At 52.7% G+C, this 16,719-nt stretch overlaps 6 protein-coding genes across 6 annotated transcripts; 4 read left to right on the top strand and 2 right to left on the bottom strand.

The window, feature by feature from the left end:
* The first annotated feature begins 21 nt into the window (after positions 1 to 21).
* HD553DRAFT_294984 (putative guanyl-nucleotide exchange factor) lies at positions 22 to 5,136 on the top strand. Its single transcript, XM_046178476.1, has 12 exons — positions 22 to 716; positions 800 to 945; positions 1,007 to 1,084; positions 1,151 to 2,098; positions 2,160 to 2,368; positions 2,429 to 2,512; positions 2,582 to 2,740; positions 2,769 to 2,906; positions 3,379 to 3,790; positions 3,853 to 4,579; positions 4,639 to 4,816; positions 4,897 to 5,136. The coding sequence occupies exons 1-12, from the start codon at positions 153 to 155 to the stop codon at positions 5,016 to 5,018; spliced, it is 3,765 nt and encodes a 1,254-aa protein (XP_046037427.1). The 5' UTR covers positions 22 to 152; the 3' UTR covers positions 5,019 to 5,136.
* A 392-nt stretch (positions 5,137 to 5,528) lies between these two features.
* On the top strand, positions 5,529 to 7,237 carry HD553DRAFT_328526 (putative Snf1p protein kinase activator; the record flags this gene model as incomplete). Its single annotated transcript, XM_046181878.1, has 7 exons — positions 5,529 to 5,799; positions 5,872 to 5,919; positions 5,980 to 6,090; positions 6,155 to 6,354; positions 6,443 to 6,670; positions 6,734 to 7,006; positions 7,076 to 7,237. 7 exons carry the CDS (start codon positions 5,529 to 5,531, stop codon positions 7,235 to 7,237), a joined length of 1,293 nt encoding a protein of 430 aa, XP_046037426.1.
* A 330-nt stretch (positions 7,238 to 7,567) lies between these two features.
* Positions 7,568 to 9,143, top strand: HD553DRAFT_309566 (ubiquitin-conjugating enzyme/RWD-like protein). The gene is made up of 9 exons (XM_046179716.1): positions 7,568 to 7,748; positions 7,829 to 7,910; positions 7,980 to 8,047; positions 8,113 to 8,129; positions 8,216 to 8,299; positions 8,369 to 8,380; positions 8,442 to 8,507; positions 8,576 to 8,684; positions 8,749 to 9,143. Exons 1-9 carry the CDS (start codon positions 7,722 to 7,724, stop codon positions 9,055 to 9,057), a joined length of 774 nt encoding a protein of 257 aa, XP_046037425.1. The 5' UTR covers positions 7,568 to 7,721; the 3' UTR covers positions 9,058 to 9,143.
* HD553DRAFT_309563 (uncharacterized protein) lies at positions 9,144 to 12,681 on the bottom strand. The gene is made up of 19 exons (XM_046179715.1): positions 12,573 to 12,681; positions 12,459 to 12,493; positions 12,255 to 12,397; positions 11,866 to 12,193; positions 11,722 to 11,799; positions 11,393 to 11,658; positions 11,222 to 11,324; positions 10,871 to 11,161; positions 10,776 to 10,811; positions 10,658 to 10,716; positions 10,472 to 10,597; positions 10,206 to 10,418; positions 10,095 to 10,148; positions 10,009 to 10,028; positions 9,868 to 9,947; positions 9,491 to 9,811; positions 9,398 to 9,434; positions 9,281 to 9,331; positions 9,144 to 9,222 (listed from the first exon to the last, which is right to left on the bottom strand). Exons 1-19 carry the CDS (start codon positions 12,616 to 12,618, stop codon positions 9,179 to 9,181), a joined length of 2,331 nt encoding a protein of 776 aa, XP_046037424.1. The 5' UTR covers positions 12,619 to 12,681; the 3' UTR covers positions 9,144 to 9,178.
* Positions 12,682 to 14,800: 2,119 nt separating this feature from the next.
* Positions 14,801 to 15,809, top strand: HD553DRAFT_334853 (uncharacterized protein). The gene is made up of 3 exons (XM_046182169.1): positions 14,801 to 15,145; positions 15,214 to 15,376; positions 15,444 to 15,809. Exons 1-3 carry the CDS (start codon positions 14,894 to 14,896, stop codon positions 15,692 to 15,694), a joined length of 666 nt encoding a protein of 221 aa, XP_046037423.1. The 5' UTR covers positions 14,801 to 14,893; the 3' UTR covers positions 15,695 to 15,809.
* On the bottom strand, positions 15,810 to 16,715 carry HD553DRAFT_309557 (tubulin binding cofactor A). Its single transcript, XM_046179714.1, has 4 exons — positions 16,621 to 16,715; positions 16,421 to 16,526; positions 16,259 to 16,345; positions 15,810 to 16,134 (listed from the first exon to the last, which is right to left on the bottom strand). Exons 1-4 carry the CDS (start codon positions 16,680 to 16,682, stop codon positions 16,030 to 16,032), a joined length of 360 nt encoding a protein of 119 aa, XP_046037422.1. The 5' UTR covers positions 16,683 to 16,715; the 3' UTR covers positions 15,810 to 16,029.
* Between the last annotated feature and the right edge of the window lie 4 nt (positions 16,716 to 16,719).

The raw sequence follows: 16,719 nt of genomic DNA, 5'->3' as shown, positions 1-16,719 counted from the left end.
CGCTTGCAGCACGATCAATGGATCAATGGGCACCTGCAAGAAATTCCTGATAAAACATCACCCGACTACTCCTAGCTCCTAGACACTCGTAGCTCGAAACATCCGTACACTTTCGAAATAGCGATTCAGAAACCTCAACCCGGGCGGGCACGATGTTCAATTCCCTATCTCTCGGCAGGAATAGGAACAACAACTCTGCATCCAAATCGCCAAACGAGGCACTCTCAGCTCACCCACTGCTCGGAGCAGTGTCTGGAAGTGGTTCGGTTTCCGAGTTAGGAGTCGTAAATTCTGGTTCGGCCGATGATGCCAGCAAGACCCCGGGAGGTCCCTCTCATAAACCTCGACAACGTCATGGCGGAGGGGGAGGTGGTTCGCAGGGTAGCTCCATCGGGACCCCATCCAACGTCGCTTCCTCCCAATCAGCGCCTGCTCTGAATGTACTCTCCGCTAGCAAGACACCTCAGCCTTCCGCGGTGACAACCGCTTCGCCAGCCTTTGCCTCGAGCAATCCGTCCCCGACGGGTCAAGCTGGTAGCAGCGTTACCTCGCGATTACAGCTACAGTCCCTCAAAGCTGCCGGTCAACGTATGGGCCTTGGAAACGGATCAGCCGGGATTCAGATGCTGGAGACGTTATTCGAAAAGGCACAGGTTAGCCGGTCGGGGTCTGGAGGCGACTGGGGCGAGATCATCAAGGTCTTGACAGCAGGCAAGGTGAGGGTCATGTCAGCCAAGGTCAAAGGGTTGACAAGCAGGAGAGCTTATACGCTCTCAACGATATGGAACTGGGTATGAAGGCGACTCTTTTGTTACCATCGGTACCGGGCTCTTCGCTACCGGTAACGACTCAGAGTCTACGGGATCACATCATGTTCCCTGCCTGTGGGACGAGCACGGGTAGCGTCTTCGTCACGATGTCAGGCTTGACCGGAGTCATTGAGGAGTACGTGTAATACGTACTGCGGAGGGGGATAACAGAAGGGTCAAATTGTGCTATTCTACAGAGACAGAATCACGTTCGAGTCGTGTTTCGCTGGCGACAGCGCACTCCTGCAAGCCCTTAAGAACCCCAATACGAGAAGGTGAACACTACGGAGAGCTGATGCGGCTCGAGGTCTTTCATGGCTAACGTATATTCCCGGTGTCAGTACTGCTTTGGCCAGTCTCCAACCTCTAAGGGCATCAACGAGCACGAACGTGCATTTCCCGTCGTTCAATACGGGCGCTGCCAACGGTCTGCTGCCGTTTCCACCTCTGCCTCCGCCCCCACCAACATCAAATACGGGTAACCGGTCCAGATCCGGTAGCAGTGCGAGCCTGGCAAGCATCCCTCCTATCGCCTCGTCGAGGTTGAATCCCTTTGCCTCGCTGTTCGGTAGTAGCTCGGGACATTCCAGCAATGCGCCTAACACACCGCCAAGAGGAGGTGCGGCTGAATTATCGTCATCGCCTGGTAAAGGGGCGTCTGCTCTGAGTCCCAGACCACCATCCATTGCATCGCTCCCGCCTTTGGAAGTTACTACTGAGCAGGCAGCAGGCGCGCTCGAGCCCGAAGGATATCAGTTCCCAGCTTGGTCTATCGACAAAATCATCAAGTATGGGGAAGTCTGCAAGTCATTAGGCAAGGCGATCAGGAGGAACGTAACGGACGAACTCGAAGGGCTTCCAGACAAGATAGTCGAACGTGTCGCTCGCTTCGTGCTAGTCTCGCATCCCTGTTCAACAGAGATAAAAAACGTCCCCGGGACGCCGCTGCTGAGCGTAAATTCGCCAACAATGGACGCGCCCCTGGACTTCCATGCCAAGGCGGATCACGTCTCCGAATCTCTACAAATCTTCTTCGAGAGCGTCTATGACGACCTGTTGGCCCATTACTCTTCGGCCGTCTCGGTACCGCAATCGCCCTCTGGGTTGGGCAGTCTGAGACGCCGGGGCAGTCAGAAGGGCAAGGCGAGCCACGAGGATACGGAAAAGACGCTCGGGGCTTCGCAGAGGAGGGAGAAACAGAAGCTTGCTGCGGAGGAGGCGGCAGAGATACAGGCGATCCAGGCACTGGATGTCGTCGAAAAGGTCGTATGCTGTCTCTTATACAACTTGTCAGTATGCCCGAGGCGAACTTGAAGAACGCGTCAAGCTGAACAGTTCCCGTATGTCCAGCCTTTTTGCCCCTTCTGTGTCGGATGATTTGAGACATGACGAGGCATTATCTTCCCGAGTGGCGGCCTTGAATCTTCTAGAGCTGTCCTTGGATCACCTGGGCGTCAAGACGAAGGAATCTGACCCGAAGAAGCCTGACGAAGCAACGCTCGAGCGGGACCGAATCGTGGCCGAGGGTCTCGAAACGATTGTCAACAAGGTCGGACAGGGTGAGCATGCAGAAGGTAGTGGTTGCCGCTTTCAAATGCTCAAACGATTCTTTTCCATAGTCTTGCAATCGCTCGATTTGCCGGAAAATCACACCCCAAAGAGGAAAAGCGAGATCTTGGTGCAAGCGCACAAAGTCGTCATTGGTGAGCGGCGTTTTTCAAGACTCGACACATACGTTATTGATATACTGAATTGTCTCGCAACCACCTCAGACGGCTTGCAACAATTGCCTACTATCCGGTTACGGCCAGAAGGAGAGACGTATCAATCCCCCGACGCGTCATCTCAGCCGACTGCAATCGACCAAGCTTTGGAGATGCCGCTGTCCTCGGTTGACAGCGAGACCGCGTCCGTTCCGGGACCTCGTCCGGGTACACTGGCTTCACTATCTTCTGCAAGTGACCGTAGTCTCGACCGAGGAGGGCATGAGTAATAATGAAAAAGGCAGGTCGGCGTGCGTGACCGAACTTCGATCCAGCGCGTTCAGTGACTGCAACGCGAGCGTAACGATTGTAGCTGCATGCGTATCATCTTGCTGTATTTCGGAAGATACGCTTTGTGGAGGTAGGGGAACGTCTGGGGCATCACGGTCGATGCTCAAACCGAAGATACCTGAGCGAAAGATGTAATTGAAACTCTTACGCCGGTACGCCGGCTTGCTCCCGATGCCGTCATCGTGCATTTGTTGACGATGTCCCGACCGGCCGACGACGATCCCCTCTGATCCTCTGGCGTACGTACTGCCTAGCTACCTGATGATGTGGACATTCCGAACATCATCAAGGATACAAGGACGGACGGCTGATCTGTTTCGATATCAAGACCTTGCATGCTAGCTCAACGAATCTGCCTGATGTAGAGTAGGCTTTGGATAGAGGTTGTCCCGTATAGTCATCTCTGCACAGTGACCATGTCTGCATCAAACATGACCGAGCAAGGTGAGTCGAGTTTACCCTTTGATCACACAGTCCCTCGGTGTTGCTCAAATGTGGAGTCTCATCGTTCCTAGGCGATTCGACCGAGGGTACGCCTAGACCGGATAGCTTGCAGGTTCAAGTGACCGCACAGGTTCCCGAGATCAGGCTGCCGGATAGCGTGGATCAATCAGACCTCGACGAAGCTCTCCAAGATAGCATGGTCCTCGCCGCTCCTGCGACCGAAGCCACTCAGCCTGCTGAACTCAAACTCGAAGGAGGGACCTCAGGGGCAGATCTTTTGCTACCTATCATGATCTACGCCATTGTGAAATCTAATCCGAACAAGCTCGTCTCCCACCTCCTGTACGCTCAACGGTACCGAGCGGCCATGGCTACAACGGGAGAAGCGCAGTATGCCGTGGTCAATACCACTGCGGCCGTGGAGTTTCTGGAGAATGTTAATTTGGCCGAGCTCGGGCTATCATCAGCAGAAAAGGTGCTCAGGTGCGCCCTACATATCGACTCTGTATCGACCGATATCCCGGCTAACGCAGCGGGTCGTGCAGCGTGACGGACCTTGAACCTATAGGTCTAAACCATTACTATAGCGACAAGGATGGCGATACGGCGAGCATCGTCTCTGCATCGAGCCGTTTACGGGGCCGTGTCTCTCAGGTTGGCGAGCTCGCCGGATCGGCAGCTGGATCAGCGAACAAGGTGCTCACCGGCGTGGTGGACTCTAGCTGGACAGCGTTGCGTGGGTTGATGGTACCCAACCTAGGCTTAAGATCAGGGGAGGAGGAAATCCACGAAGGGGCTCAGTCTACCCTCCGACCGAGGTTGACTCCCAGGCGAGCTTCCGCATTCACGCTGGCGAGCGTCACGGCGACCGTTGCCAATATCGCCCACGCAACCACCCAGCGACAGCGGGCCAAGACGATCTCTGCGCCACCCATCGCCGAGGATCGAGAACTCCACGCCGTCTCGAGCAGACCGCCGTCTATTAGGGAATCAAGCGAAACTTCGGAGTCGGAACATCATGGTTCCGACCGAGGCGAGATGACGGATGACAACGAGGATGATGATCTCGAAAATGCTGATGATATCGTGCAAAAGGCACTAGGCAGGAACAAGCAGGCATCGGACGTAAGGAGCATCAAGAGCGTGTCGTCCATGCTCGGCAAGCCGGAGACCGACAAGCTCGAACGCTTGAGCATACACGAGCGGTTCGCGAATATGGGCTTACAACGACATCCCGATGGGTCGATCTCGTCTACTGCAGATGGTAGCAAGGTAGGTCATTGGCTTGATTGCCAGTCTGAAGCGAACGCTTATTGCGGTGTGGCATATAGACCGTCATGTCGAAGAACGGTCGGACAGGCCATCCTCCACGACGGACGACTCTGTTGAATCCGATGGGTTCCGAGTCGCACCCAATCGCGCCGGAATCGCCTCCTATTTGTCCAGCATTCGATACGACGCAATACACTGCTGAGGATCTTGCCCCACCTATCGAGCAGTTTATGGAGGGTGAGTCGACTCTTCGGTCACACACGCATACCGTGCCCTTTGTCGATGCCCAAGCTAACCTTACCGCGTTCTGGTCATAGGCAACGTGGCTGACTTGAAGATCTCTGATATCGGAGCGTTGTTAAAAGATTACCGACGGCTGGGCGATGTCGTCAAGCGACTGAAGAGCGATCTGGACAAGGGGAGCCAAGACATGACATGAGCACACGATGCCTCGCGCGAGATGGACGTTTCATAGCGATTTGCGACTTGTAATCCCAAATGTAACCACTAGGAGACCTTCTGATGAGACACTTGCTTGATTCATTCGATGTTGTTTTCTGCGGCGATGGAGGCCGTGAACGGGGTAGTTGACCCCCTTCAAGCAGATCCCCCGCAAGACTCGCGTGCGGCTTTGAGCGGGGTCTCTCTCTCTCTCTCTCTCGCACGCCCAGGCCGGGTCTGTCAGCCTGGATCACCACTCATCATCCTCACACATCCGATAGATATCCTTCATCTGGCTACATGTCGATGCCATTCTGGTTATTATTGTCATAATCTAGCTATCACAAATAGTGTTCCCTTACCACTCGTTGCCCTGGATACGCCTCCCTTGCACCACGATCATTCCCCATATACCCCCCCTGCAACCACCTCCGGCTGATCAAGCCATAAATCACCCATTTGAACGCTACGGATCATGTCATTCCCTTCATCGCCGAATCAGCAAACAATGCCGGCTCGGAGACCGTCACACACGATGCAGACATTCGGATTCAACCATCCAACAGCGCCGCCCTCACACCTGCCTGTAGCCTCGACATCGACTAGCGAATCGACGACGCCGAAAAGGAAGAAGCTCACGCACGCCGAAGCGTTGGAACAGATCCGGACTTTCTTGAGATCTCAGAGCTCGTACGACGTCTTTCCAGTCAGCTTTCGGTTGATTGTGCTGGATCACCACCTCGTCGTCAAGAAGGCACTCAACACGATGTTGCAAAACGGTGAGCCCCCGGTCGGCGTGAGATGGGTATCGAAGGATGGAAGCTAAACGTTACGGCTCGCTTTCGTTATAGGTGTTGTCTCTGCACCGCTTTGGGACTCGGAAAAGTCGCAATTCGCAGGTAGGTCCTGGCTGTTCCGGCCGGCAAGGAAGAACTAAACTGATCGACCGGAATCAACAGGGATGTTTACGGTGTCCGACCTTATCCATCTCATTCAATACTACTATCACACGACAACGTATGAGGACGCTGCCGCAGATGTGGATCACTTTCGACTACAAAGCATCCGAGGTAGGTCTGAGATTGCTGTTTCATCGCCTCGTTCTCGACAGATGATAACCTGTTCATCCTGCAGACATCGAAAAGGCCATCCGTGTACCTCCACCCCCTCTCCTCTCGGTTCACCCTATGCGTCCGCTATTTGAAGCGTGCAAGCTGCTCATTCAGACGCACGCACGACGGTTACCACTCATCGATACAGACGATCAGACGGGGAAAGAAGTGGTACTGAGCGTGTTGACGCAGTATAGGGTATTGAAGTTTATGGCGGTCAACGTGGGTCCCTCCATAGAGAAAGCCGGTATATCCGAATTCCTCACTGATGCAGCATCCCGGTATGACACCTGCCTTTATCATTGTGTAGTGCCGCGAGACGATCCATCTGGACCAGACGCTTCGTTCGCTGAACATCGGAACCTATTGCAATCCTTCACCGGAACACGATAATCCTTATTATCCCATCGCTACGGCGACGATGCAGACGGCTGTATTCGACGTCGTACACATGTTTTCAGAGTTGGGGATCTCGGCGGTCCCGATCGTAGATGCAAACGGCAAGGTCATCAACCTGTATGAGACGGTCGATGTGATTGTGAGTACCGCAATCAGGTCGTTGTATCGAATGGTCAGACTGACCTTTGGTATTGTCGTGCAGACCTTGCTGAAGTTGGGGACCTACCAAGCGCTGGATTTGACAATAGCTCAGGCTCTGGCCCGACGCCCGGTAGATTTCGAGGGCGTCCTGACGTGTGGACCGGAGAGCTCGCTGGCGTCCGTATTCGCTCTCATTCGCATGAGGCGGATACACCGACTCGTCGTCATCGATGACGGGCGACCGAAGGAAGGTGAATCGGAGCAGGATGCCAAGCAGCGCAAGGGCAGGCTTTTGGGGCTGATCTCGTTGAGCGACGTTCTGCGTCATGTTATCGTGAGTCGGATTCGCTCGCAAGGACTCGATACATGAGCACTGAACGTCCTTTGTTGCGCCCCTCCGTAGGGTTCGGACGTGGAGATTGGCGGAGGTGGAGTCGGGGCCGTACCGGTCGAGACGCTACTAGCAGGAGGAACCGCGCAAGGCAAGGCCCCTCGAGCAGACAGGGCCGCGGCGCAGGCCGCCATCCGTAGAGATGCCGAGTTGAGAGGAGAATTCCCTTCATGACATGCACGTATAGCAAGAGTCTGAAGCGGATTACACGGTGGGTGGAACGGATTCGTAGGTGCGAGGTTAGAGGTCGAGCAGGGGAGAACAGGATACGGAGAATCCACCAGCTGCCAGCTACTATAGATGCGAAGAGACGTTTCTTTCTTTCTTTCTCCAGTTGCTCTTTAATGATCCTTTGTTACACTTCTTGGAACGAGTAGACTGTGTTCTGACGACTTCTGCTGCATATCGAATCAATTCGTTGTATTTCGGGAATTCTGCGGTTTTGCCGATGCTGATGGTTAGCTCGTTGTGGTAGTAGGTCACGTGAATCGGCTCGAACCGCTCATGATCGTCGGCGGTGTCCTAGGCCAAGTCGACAGTACACTCACACACCTCTTGCATTCCACTCGTCGTTTGTCTTGCGGAAGAGTCCTCGACCTTGACACTTCAGGGAACACTGTACTGTTACGGATCACTGGCAGACCACTTTCTGGACAAGATGGCGACAAAGCTGGCTCAGAAACGAGTAAGTCCACATCCCGTTCGAACGATCTTTTGTTATCTTTTGCCCCGAACCTCATCATCAATCATCCGCTCTATGAACAGCTTCAGAAGGAGTTCCAGGCGATGGAGAAGTCTCCTCCTCCGTTCATCTACGCCAGGTTCGAGGAAAAGAACATTTTAGACTGTAAGTGATGGCTGCCATCACCTCGAATACCGTAAGATAAGTTCGGCTCATTTGGGTGATCGATCAAAGGGCACTTTATCCTTCGTGGGCCTCCGGATTCTCCTTATACCGGGGGCGAATACCACGGCGTCATCAACGTTAGTCACAGTGCATTCCTTCTTAGCCAGAATAACTCGGGAGATCGCTGATGTGGCGTTCGCAGTTCCCTAGCGACTACCCGTAAGTGCTGCTGTTCCATGCATATCTTCAGCAGGTGTTCTTCGACGAAGAGAAACTGATCATATCAAATCGATGTCGGACCACAGGTTCAAGCCTCCTGACATCAAGTTCTTTACTCCCTCTGGGCGATTCGCACCGAACCAGAAGATTTGCATGAGCATGACGAGCTAGTGAGTGGAGGATTGTGCATGATGGGCAGTCGTGTGCTCTAACTAACTCCAATCGCCATGACTACGTAGTCATCCTTCTACGTGAGTATGGTAGCTTCTGAACGAAATGTGAATACTGCTTGACATCTGCAAGTGATCACAGCTGGAATGCTGCCTGGTCCGTTGCAACGATCTTGACTGGTTTGTTGTCCTTCATGTTGTCTGATGAGTGAGTGCATCTCTGGATATCGACTCGAAATGCGGCTTAGATGCTGAAGAGAAGACACCTTTCCGTAGAATCACGACGGGTTCCGTCAAGACGAGTGTGGATGAAAAGAAGGCGCTGGCCAAGGTGTCTCATGCCCACAACATCCAGAACAAAAAGTTCAGAGACCTTTTCCCAGAGGTACGTACCCTATCTTATCCGATTATGATACACCTATAGCTCAGCTTATAGCGTGTTGCTGCAGTACTCTGGCCCGGAAATGAAAGACGTGCCCGACATGGGTCAGGCTGACAAGCCGCCCGCAACTTCTCCCGTAACCAGCCAGTCTTCAGACTCAGCGCCGAATGGTATAGCTGATCCCCGGCCGACAACAGGAGAAGTGACGACATCCAGCAACATGATACCACGAACAGCTGTCGGAGTCGATCCGTCGGGGTCGGCAGCAATAGTCCCACAAGGGCGAGGATGGCAGTTCCTGAATCTCAGATGGTGGGCCGTCGCGGCCTTTTTAGCATTTGTCCTCTCACGGCTATCCACTCTGGGAAGTGCCTAGACCCGTCTCTGTTTGTGCGTTTGACATCGTGTCGTTGTAAAAGCTTATAACTACGAAAGTGTTTGATATCATGGTTACGTGTACACATGTGAAAGGTGCAGCTGCGACCTTGATCGATACCTCAGGGTGCATACCAAAATGCGACATTGGCAGGTATGGCTAATTCTACTTAAAAAGGCACTGTTTAGCATCTGATCGCACAGGGTGATTCTACCTGTCTTACCTAGAGACTGCTCTTCGACGTCGAATCCCTCGCTTGTCCGAGGCGGTACATCTGCTGAACGACCGGCGGAGTTAGTGAAGTGTAGTCCAGTCTGGGGTGAGAGCGATTTTATCTCACTGTGCAGGCGCGCGTCCAGGGAACATTTCGCGAGAGACTATCGAAGGCCCGGGTGAGCTGCAAAGTCCAAAAATCTGGAGCGGTCATACGTGCCTTTATCAACCTATCAGGTACGCTTGTGACGTCAGGGTGGTACCGATCGGACTGGAATAGAAGTGCTAGGCCTTCCATCCATTCGGTGTATGCGTCGCGCGATGGTGCCACGAGATCGAGCAGGCTCAGCCCATCCACGCTCATCAGAGAAAACGACGTTTGAGAGGGAATCGTTTGGGTGTGCTGCGTGATGGGTCGGGAAGTCTGGGCTCTGACCTCGACAACGTCACTCAGGATCAAGACTTCCGGCAGCCGTGCTGAAACGTTTGTGTCGTTGCGCTCTCTAAATGCTCCCCATTGCACAGTCTTGAGATCTGGCGACTGCGACCTTCATAGAATGAGCGGTCTGTCTTTCGCTAGATAGAAGGTCGACTCACGAGCTTAGCGTAGCGCCAAACGTCCATGTGATCCGGCAGCTCATGCTTCGACAAATTGAGACCAGCGTAGAACCAGGTTCCTATCCATGGCGGCCAAATCAGCGGACTGATTTGTTGAAACGGGCAACGCTCGTGACTTGCCAGCACGCATGCAGTCTAGCCTAGTTTACGATCACTAACTCGCAGTCAGCGAAGAAACGCAAGTAGTCAAGTCTGATATGACTTACCTTTGTGCTTGAACGAAGTTTTGGCTTTGCTGGTGGAGTTCCTCGGTCAAATCTCTTGAAACAAAGCGGAAGATCAGTCACCGAGCGAGACACGATCTTGCACTCGCTTACCTGATGGACAGAGTTTGCTGAAGCTGTTTGCCATCAGCATATGCTGTAATCTGGAGCTCTAGTACGGTCTCATAGCGGGTTTCGAGGAGGCGTTGTTCCAGAGTATGCCAAGCCATAAGCGGGTCCTGCTCCAGTACATTTTGCACGTGGAATTTCGTGGATTCGCAAACTTGTTCGATGTGATCTAGATCCGCCTCGGAAGACTGCCAAATCCTGCGCATCCCGATCAATAATTCAGGTCATAGTGGGGGAATTTCGGTACTCACTCCAAGAACAATCTCAGAGTCAAGGTGTGCAGGCGGTAAAAGGCCAGCAGCATCGGCTGAAACGAGGGGGCGGTCGATCGCATCAAGTTCGTAAAACACGACAATAACAAGCGCGCGCTTTCGAAACTGAACACACGACGCGAAGTCAGCGCGACCGGCGTGACAGTGAGACCGCTCATCGCTAACCTAGCTACTACCAGTGAAACTCTGGAATTCTCGTCGATGTCCTGGAGAGCTTCAATCACCTGTAGGGAGCAATGGTCAAAGTCTAGTTGCGCCGCCGAGACTCGATTCAGCGACCTACTTTCAGAAATTCGCGCGGGTATGAGCCAGCAGTCGCCTGTGAATTGTGAATCGACGAGATCAGCTCGAGCCACTTTGTTCCATCATGATACTTGCTAATAGATCGATCGCTAGCAGACCCACGCCAGTCGAGGTCGCTGAACTAATTCCGGTGATATCATCCTCCTGAGGTTGCACGGTATTGTCGATCTGCCGGTCGAAAGGTCCTGCTCCTGGATGACGACCTTCTTTGGCATGATCAAGGATGGTCTGGGCTAGACCTTCGTGGTATGGGTCCTGTATGACGAAGGGTATGCGGAGTTTGCGTTCCAAATACCTCAGATAGAGCTTCTGAAAGTCGAAAATGTGTTGTTTGATGTCGGTGTGTTCGTAAATACTCATTGTTCTCTGCCAGATGGAAGGATGAGCACAGATAGTCTGCAAGAGATCAAGTCCCACGGAACCCACTTTAACAACATCGTTAACTCTCGTGCGTTCGAGTTCTATCAGGAAACTCCATTCCACCTCATCAGCCATGGCCGCGCCGAAGAGGCTATTGACCAGTTCGAGGCTATGTCAAGCGGATGGTTTAGATCTTGCGAGTATCGCATGATTCACATCGTTTCGTCTGCCTCTTACCTCTTTGAACCCATTTCCAAGTCACTCGTATCGATTCGTTTGACCACAGACTGTAGAAATCCAGGCGCTCCTCGCATAGCGGGAAAGATCGGTCCGATACCCAGATACCTAAAATCGTTCTGTCTGTCATCCGCTCGACCTTTCCCTTTACCGGTGAACTTTTCGAGAAGAGCTGTCTCGCTGACCCGTCCTACTAGCTGAGATAGAGCCTCGGTCGCAGGACGAGAGACGTTGTGCGTCTTCCCGGTAGCGACGATATGGACGAGCTAAGAAGTCGGGGATCTCATTAGTGCTGCATCGAACGAGGAGATATGGGCAGATCGGCCAACCCGTCGAATGCACTGGGGTCCGATGGTTTCCCAGCCAATATGTAATTCCAATATGGCCGAGAAGCTTTGCAAAGCGTACTGCACGAATAGTTCTCAAATTCTGTGATCAGCCAAATCGGGACAGAGAAGCGAAACCCAACTCACGGCCAACATATTCCCAGTCAACGGAGATACAGCTTGATCGACTCGCGATATCTTGTTGTCTTCTTGTACCCCAGATGCATCTTCTGCCTGATAGGTTTCGTCCGTGACCGACAACAGTTTCACCAAAAGCTGCATTCCTCCTTTGAGCATGAACTCGTGGCTGAATTCCTCCTCCTTGATGTACGAATGCAATTTGAAAAGAGAAAGCTTCAATCCCGGTTGAGTTTGCCTTGTCGGTGAAGCTGGAAGGATAGGAGAAAGCGGCTGTAAAGCATAGGACATGGCCGAGATTGTATCCAGAGCCTCCAGAGCGGGAGATGCAATCACCCTGATCGTCCGGCACTGCTCATCAGCGGTGCGGCCATGATTGGATACGGGAATAAGCTCACTTCAGATCATCCCCTTCCATCACCTTGATGGTCAAGTTTTCATCCGTAACCAAGACATCGTTTGCATCTCGTATCGCCAGCGTCGCAGCAGGTTCTTCCGTCTTGAAAGCGGCCGCTAGCTGTTTGATGACTTGTCGTACAGGCTGCAGAAGACGATATTTAGCCTAGCTTTCTCGATTGTCGATCGCAAAGTGAACCACTCGCCAGTTGGGGATCGATCCGAGCTTTGAGTACCCGGTCTATACACAAGAGAGCGAAGAATTGTCAGTCGATCCGATATCCAAGCAGTTTGATGTCGCACTCATCACTAAACCGTACCTCGGTACCGAACGGAATTGCTAGCTCGTGTTTGTTGAGTAGACATTCTGAATGGGTCTGTGATGTCTTGAAGATCAAGCTCCCGACTAGACTGCGGTGTTATCAGGTACTTGAACCGAGATGCACGATTCAAAGGAGTCGAGCAATTGACTGATGACCCATACAAGATTCTCTTTGTTCCACCTGTAGTGACCGGTTGCAAATTCGCTTCCGGAACACTTCGTAAACACGCCTCACGTGACGGTCGCAGGCTCGTATGACGTATCAACCCAACCTTGGAGGCCTCCAACGAGGTCCTTGCGTCCTTGACTGCAACCCGCAATCCGTCTGGAAAAAAATGCCATTACAGCCAGCATGCAGTGTGCAATTGAATAGGCGATCCAGGTCTTAGAAGGGCCGAGCCCATGTGCATGCGACATATAAAATCATTTGAAGAGATATGATGCCGAGGTGGCGATGATTATTAACAAGGTCTTGCTTGACGAAGGTACAACGTAGATTCAGAAGGGTGCTACATTAGACTGAGGGTGATACAGTGAGATGTCGGTTAAACAGAGAGACTTCGCATTTCTGTTATCGCGATCGTGAAAGATGAGTGATCAGCCGAGAGGATCAGTATCAAGGAAGTGACTGCGGCCAAGATTAACCTTATCGGGTGTCTGATCGTATCTCGCTCAGCGATGACCTTCTATCGACGATTGAGCGTAGCCTCCAACGACCCGATGCTAGATCCAACAGAGGAGATGGACGAGTACGATTCAGCCCGTTCGAAGCTAAATCCCATAGCAACGACATCGAACGAAACATCAGCTACCGCTTATGAGAAAATACAGATTTCTTACAAGTCGACAGCCGGCCATCGTACTCACTCGATATCCGTGCGAGCTGTCATCCATAGAGCTTTCGTATAATCGAAAAGGGACAATGAATAACGTCTTTTGGCCATCAAAACATTCTTGACGTCGTCTGTTCATCACGGATACCGAGAGACGGGTATCGAGTCGTCATTATTATCAGCATCGTACGGTCCAGTGAGATGATTTTGACCGGGGTCTGGAAGAGCTCGGACACACCATCTTCTTCCTCGGGAGGATGAATATCGTTGACGCTCAAATCGAAATAACCCCGGACGGTCGGGAAGGGCACTGGTTCGTACATCGTGAATTCGTGAAAGGTTGTCCGTTCAGGTTTCAAGTTATCGTCGTCGGCAGCGAGTTTGTGGTGCTATGGTCTCTGGTGGTGCCAATGCACCTGAGCGGCTCGAGATTTGTACAAGGGTCAGACGGGTGATAGGGGATGTAATATCGCATCGATGGCCTGGCTATCTATATATCCTACATCGTACAACTTGATAATTGATAGCTCACTAGCGTCAGATCTCAGAGTAGTGTGTGACCGTCAGCCATCAGTACGATCTAACGGCTCGGCGAGATCGGTTCAAGGTATCGGATGCCCTCCAAAGGCCAAAGGTCCTGTCGAAGCTGCAAGGTGCAAGGAGGGACTCGTTTCCCAAAACCGGACCCAACCCGCAAGCCATCGTGTCACTCGCCCTCGTGGAAAAAGGTTGATCGCGCTAGTCGAAGAGGTTCTGTATCGGCTTCGTTTCCAGCGCCCAGAATCGGAGAGTCATGCGTTTGTACTATCTGCCTCGATCCACCTCGCTGACAGCTGGAATCTCATGAGGCCTAGCAGCTGGCATCCGAAAGGTTCTGATCTTGCAGCTACGAGCTACGTGACTCCCAGATTTCGATGGCCAATTGACCAACGGGTTTCTGAATTTCTGATCGGTGTGCAGCTCATCGTCACGATCGTCACCGAAGATGCAGCGATACAGCGCTCCAATCGCTCCGACGACTTCTGCAATCGCGGGCAGCGGGCAAGCTAGAAAAGTGGTGACGTTGAGATGGAAAGCCTTTCCCGGTTTCAGCATCGCCGATCATCAGCATCGGTGGCGCAAGTCACCGCTCGGCGTAGAAGCGAGATCGATGACGTCGCTTCTCTTTTGGATCGGCGATGGCCTCGAGAGCCGACACGACGTAAGAACACATGTACACATGCGTTATCATGTTGAATATGTGTTATGAGCGATGTTCAGGAAGCTCTTGTCACCGGAAGCTAATGACGACATCAGGCGAAACGGATGAAGCGAGATGACCCGTTCCGAGGATTATAAGTCGCGAGCCGTCACAGATCACAGAGCACAGAGACATGAAAGCGATGGACATGATGGATGACATCGGAATTCCGAAAACTCCCTCCCGCCTCACACCCCCAAGAGAATCTCAGTTCAAACAAACACTTGGACCCACATCTTCTTTACCATGTCCGACTACCCAACCGCTTCTACCTCCGCCCTGATCGATGTCCTTCAGCACCGAGCGAGTTCACCGTTCGCCCTCTCGCTCGGTCTAGGATTCGCCGGAGCCAGCGCCTTCTTGTTCTCCAACGTCGACACTTTGCTCTGGAGTCCGACTGCGCTCGTCGGTTCTGCCAAGGAGAGGAAGAAGGTCGGCTTGGAGGGTAACCAAGGAACTGCCGTCGAACTTTGGGCCTGGTACATGAGCAAGGCGGTGGTAAGTCGAAACGTCAGATCAATCGTCATCAATGTACATACCGATCATTCTGTTCTTCTCACATACAGCCCTCGACCGGAATCTCGCTCGCCGTCGGAGCTCTCGGACTTACCTCTGCTGGATTCCTGATCCCCGTCTCCTCTTTCTCGACCTACGGCCGAGACCTCCGTCGAATCCTCTTCGGAAGCGTCTTGTTGCTCACCTCGACCGTTCCCTACTCGTTCTTCTCTAGTGAGTCTTTGAACGAACTATATCCTCCGCTTGTTCTGGACGCTGATCGCTCTGCTCAACTCCACAGTCACTCCATTGAACAAGACCCTCCTTTCTCTCACCGAAAAGGCCAAGGCTAAGCGAGCGAACCCGCTCTACCCTGACTCCAAGCCGGCCTCGTCCGAGCTCTACACTCAGGATTCTCGAGGACTTTTGCCCCAGGAAGAGTCGCAGGCCCGCATGCTCCTCGAAAAGTGGATCAAGGCTCACACCGGAAGGGTTGTCTTGGCCGCCGCTGGGTGGACCGTCGCTTTGGGTGGATTGTTGCTTGCCTACTAGACGAGCAGAGCGAATGGGAAGGAAGGATGTTGAGAGCTGTGTCGTAGTCGAGAACGATGTATCATTAGACAAAGTCAAACGAATATACCAAATATACGACGGACAAAGTAAAGCATCGACATCGTGCGAAGTGTATGGGCGATACTTCTCAAAGGTCATGTCGGATGCCGGATATAATTGTGATAATTCGATACAATAGATGCTGAGGACGCTGTGCTTTACAGTGCGGTTGGTTAAATTGGGAAAAAAGAAGGTAACGCTGAGTCCTTGAGTGTTCCTCCATGAGATGTCGAGCTGGGAATCGAGGAACGCTTGTCGGCTGAACTTCGCAGATCTTACTCGAGAGCTTGACCGCCAGAGACGTCGATCTGACCGAGGAGTTCCTTGGCCTTTCCATATTCCGCGGTAGAGACGATCTCTTCCTCCTCGGCCGTATCTTCCTGTGTGAGTAGAGGAAGGACCGAGCAAAATCAAGCGGTATAGATATTGTTGGAAAACACGCGGCGAGATCAGACGGAACGAGGTCAGTTGCCATGATGAGGGAGGAAATAGGGACAGACTCACAACCAATGCGGAGAGGTCGTCAAACGCCTCCTTGACTCGTTCTTGCGAAGGAGCTAACATCTGTTCACAGTCTTTCAACACTTTACGCTGCAGTCGACAGGGGCGGGTCAGTTCGAAGGTCATGCATGCGGCGGCCGCAAGGACGTCCTTGTGGATACTCACGGCGTTCTTGAGCTCCCACTCGTCTCCATTTGCGCTCGATAACCGCTCGACGACATGTGACTGCTCGGCATACTCCTTCTTGTACAGGTCGACCTCTTTCGCCAAGCTGTATAGCATGTCCAAACAGCAAAATGACGGGGTCAGTATGGGTTTGTTTACGATTTCGGAAATCATGGCGGACGAGGGCGTCTTCGACTTGCCGTTTGAGGGAGCCGGTCTTGATGGTCAACTGGCGGGTAATTTGCTTGACTGAATCTGACATGGTTGCTTGAGGCAGAGATGTAGCGGCTGTCTCCGGA

Source organism: Filobasidium floriforme (genome assembly GCF_021052385.1).
Source record: "Filobasidium floriforme strain CBS 6241 chromosome Unknown HD553scaffold_8, whole genome shotgun sequence".
Lineage (NCBI taxonomy): Eukaryota > Fungi > Basidiomycota > Tremellomycetes > Filobasidiales > Filobasidiaceae > Filobasidium > Filobasidium floriforme.
Note: the sequence above shows the minus strand (reverse complement) of the source record. Positions and strands in the feature narration are given on the sequence as shown.

What these genes read in the sequence shown, in the direction of transcription:
- HD553DRAFT_294984 (XM_046178476.1), top strand. Translation starts at nt 153, where the DNA reads ATGTTCAATTCCCTATCTCTCGGCAGGAATAGGAACAACAACTCTGCA. An exon ending in AGGTCTTGACAGCAGGCAAG is followed by an intron (nt 717 to 799) that starts GTGAGGGTCATG and finishes CTGGGTATGAAG; the next exon opens with GCGACTCTTTTGTTACCATC. An exon ending in CGTTCCGGGACCTCGTCCGG is followed by an intron (nt 2,741 to 2,768) that starts GTACACTGGCTT and finishes ATCTTCTGCAAG; the next exon opens with TGACCGTAGTCTCGACCGAG.
- HD553DRAFT_309566 (XM_046179716.1), top strand. Translation starts at nt 7,722, where the DNA reads ATGGCGACAAAGCTGGCTCAGAAACGA. An exon ending in TCCTTCATGTTGTCTGATGA is followed by an intron (nt 8,508 to 8,575) that starts GTGAGTGCATCT and finishes ACCTTTCCGTAG; the next exon opens with AATCACGACGGGTTCCGTCA. An exon ending in TCAGAGACCTTTTCCCAGAG is followed by an intron (nt 8,685 to 8,748) that starts GTACGTACCCTA and finishes GTGTTGCTGCAG; the next exon opens with TACTCTGGCCCGGAAATGAA.
- HD553DRAFT_309563 (XM_046179715.1), bottom strand. Translation starts at nt 12,618, where the DNA reads ATGTCTACTCAACAAACACGAGCTAGCAATTCCGTTCGGTACCGAG. An exon ending in TTGGAAATGGGTTCAAAGAG is followed by an intron (nt 11,325 to 11,392) that starts GTAAGAGGCAGA and finishes CGCTTGACATAG; the next exon opens with CCTCGAACTGGTCAATAGCC. An exon ending in ACTCTGAGATTGTTCTTGGA is followed by an intron (nt 10,419 to 10,471) that starts GTGAGTACCGAA and finishes CGGGATGCGCAG; the next exon opens with GATTTGGCAGTCTTCCGAGG.
- HD553DRAFT_334853 (XM_046182169.1), top strand. Translation starts at nt 14,894, where the DNA reads ATGTCCGACTACCCAACCGCTTCTACCTCCGCCCTGATCGATGTCCTT. An exon ending in GGTACATGAGCAAGGCGGTG is followed by an intron (nt 15,146 to 15,213) that starts GTAAGTCGAAAC and finishes TCTCACATACAG; the next exon opens with CCCTCGACCGGAATCTCGCT. An exon ending in TCCCTACTCGTTCTTCTCTA is followed by an intron (nt 15,377 to 15,443) that starts GTGAGTCTTTGA and finishes TCAACTCCACAG; the next exon opens with TCACTCCATTGAACAAGACC.
- HD553DRAFT_309557 (XM_046179714.1), bottom strand. Translation starts at nt 16,682, where the DNA reads ATGTCAGATTCAGTCAAGCAAATTACCCGCCAGTTGACCATCAAGACC. An exon ending in AAGACCGGCTCCCTCAAACG is followed by an intron (nt 16,527 to 16,620) that starts GCAAGTCGAAGA and finishes CATGCTATACAG; the next exon opens with CTTGGCGAAAGAGGTCGACC. An exon ending in ACGACCTCTCCGCATTGGTT is followed by an intron (nt 16,135 to 16,258) that starts GTGAGTCTGTCC and finishes CTACTCACACAG; the next exon opens with GAAGATACGGCCGAGGAGGA.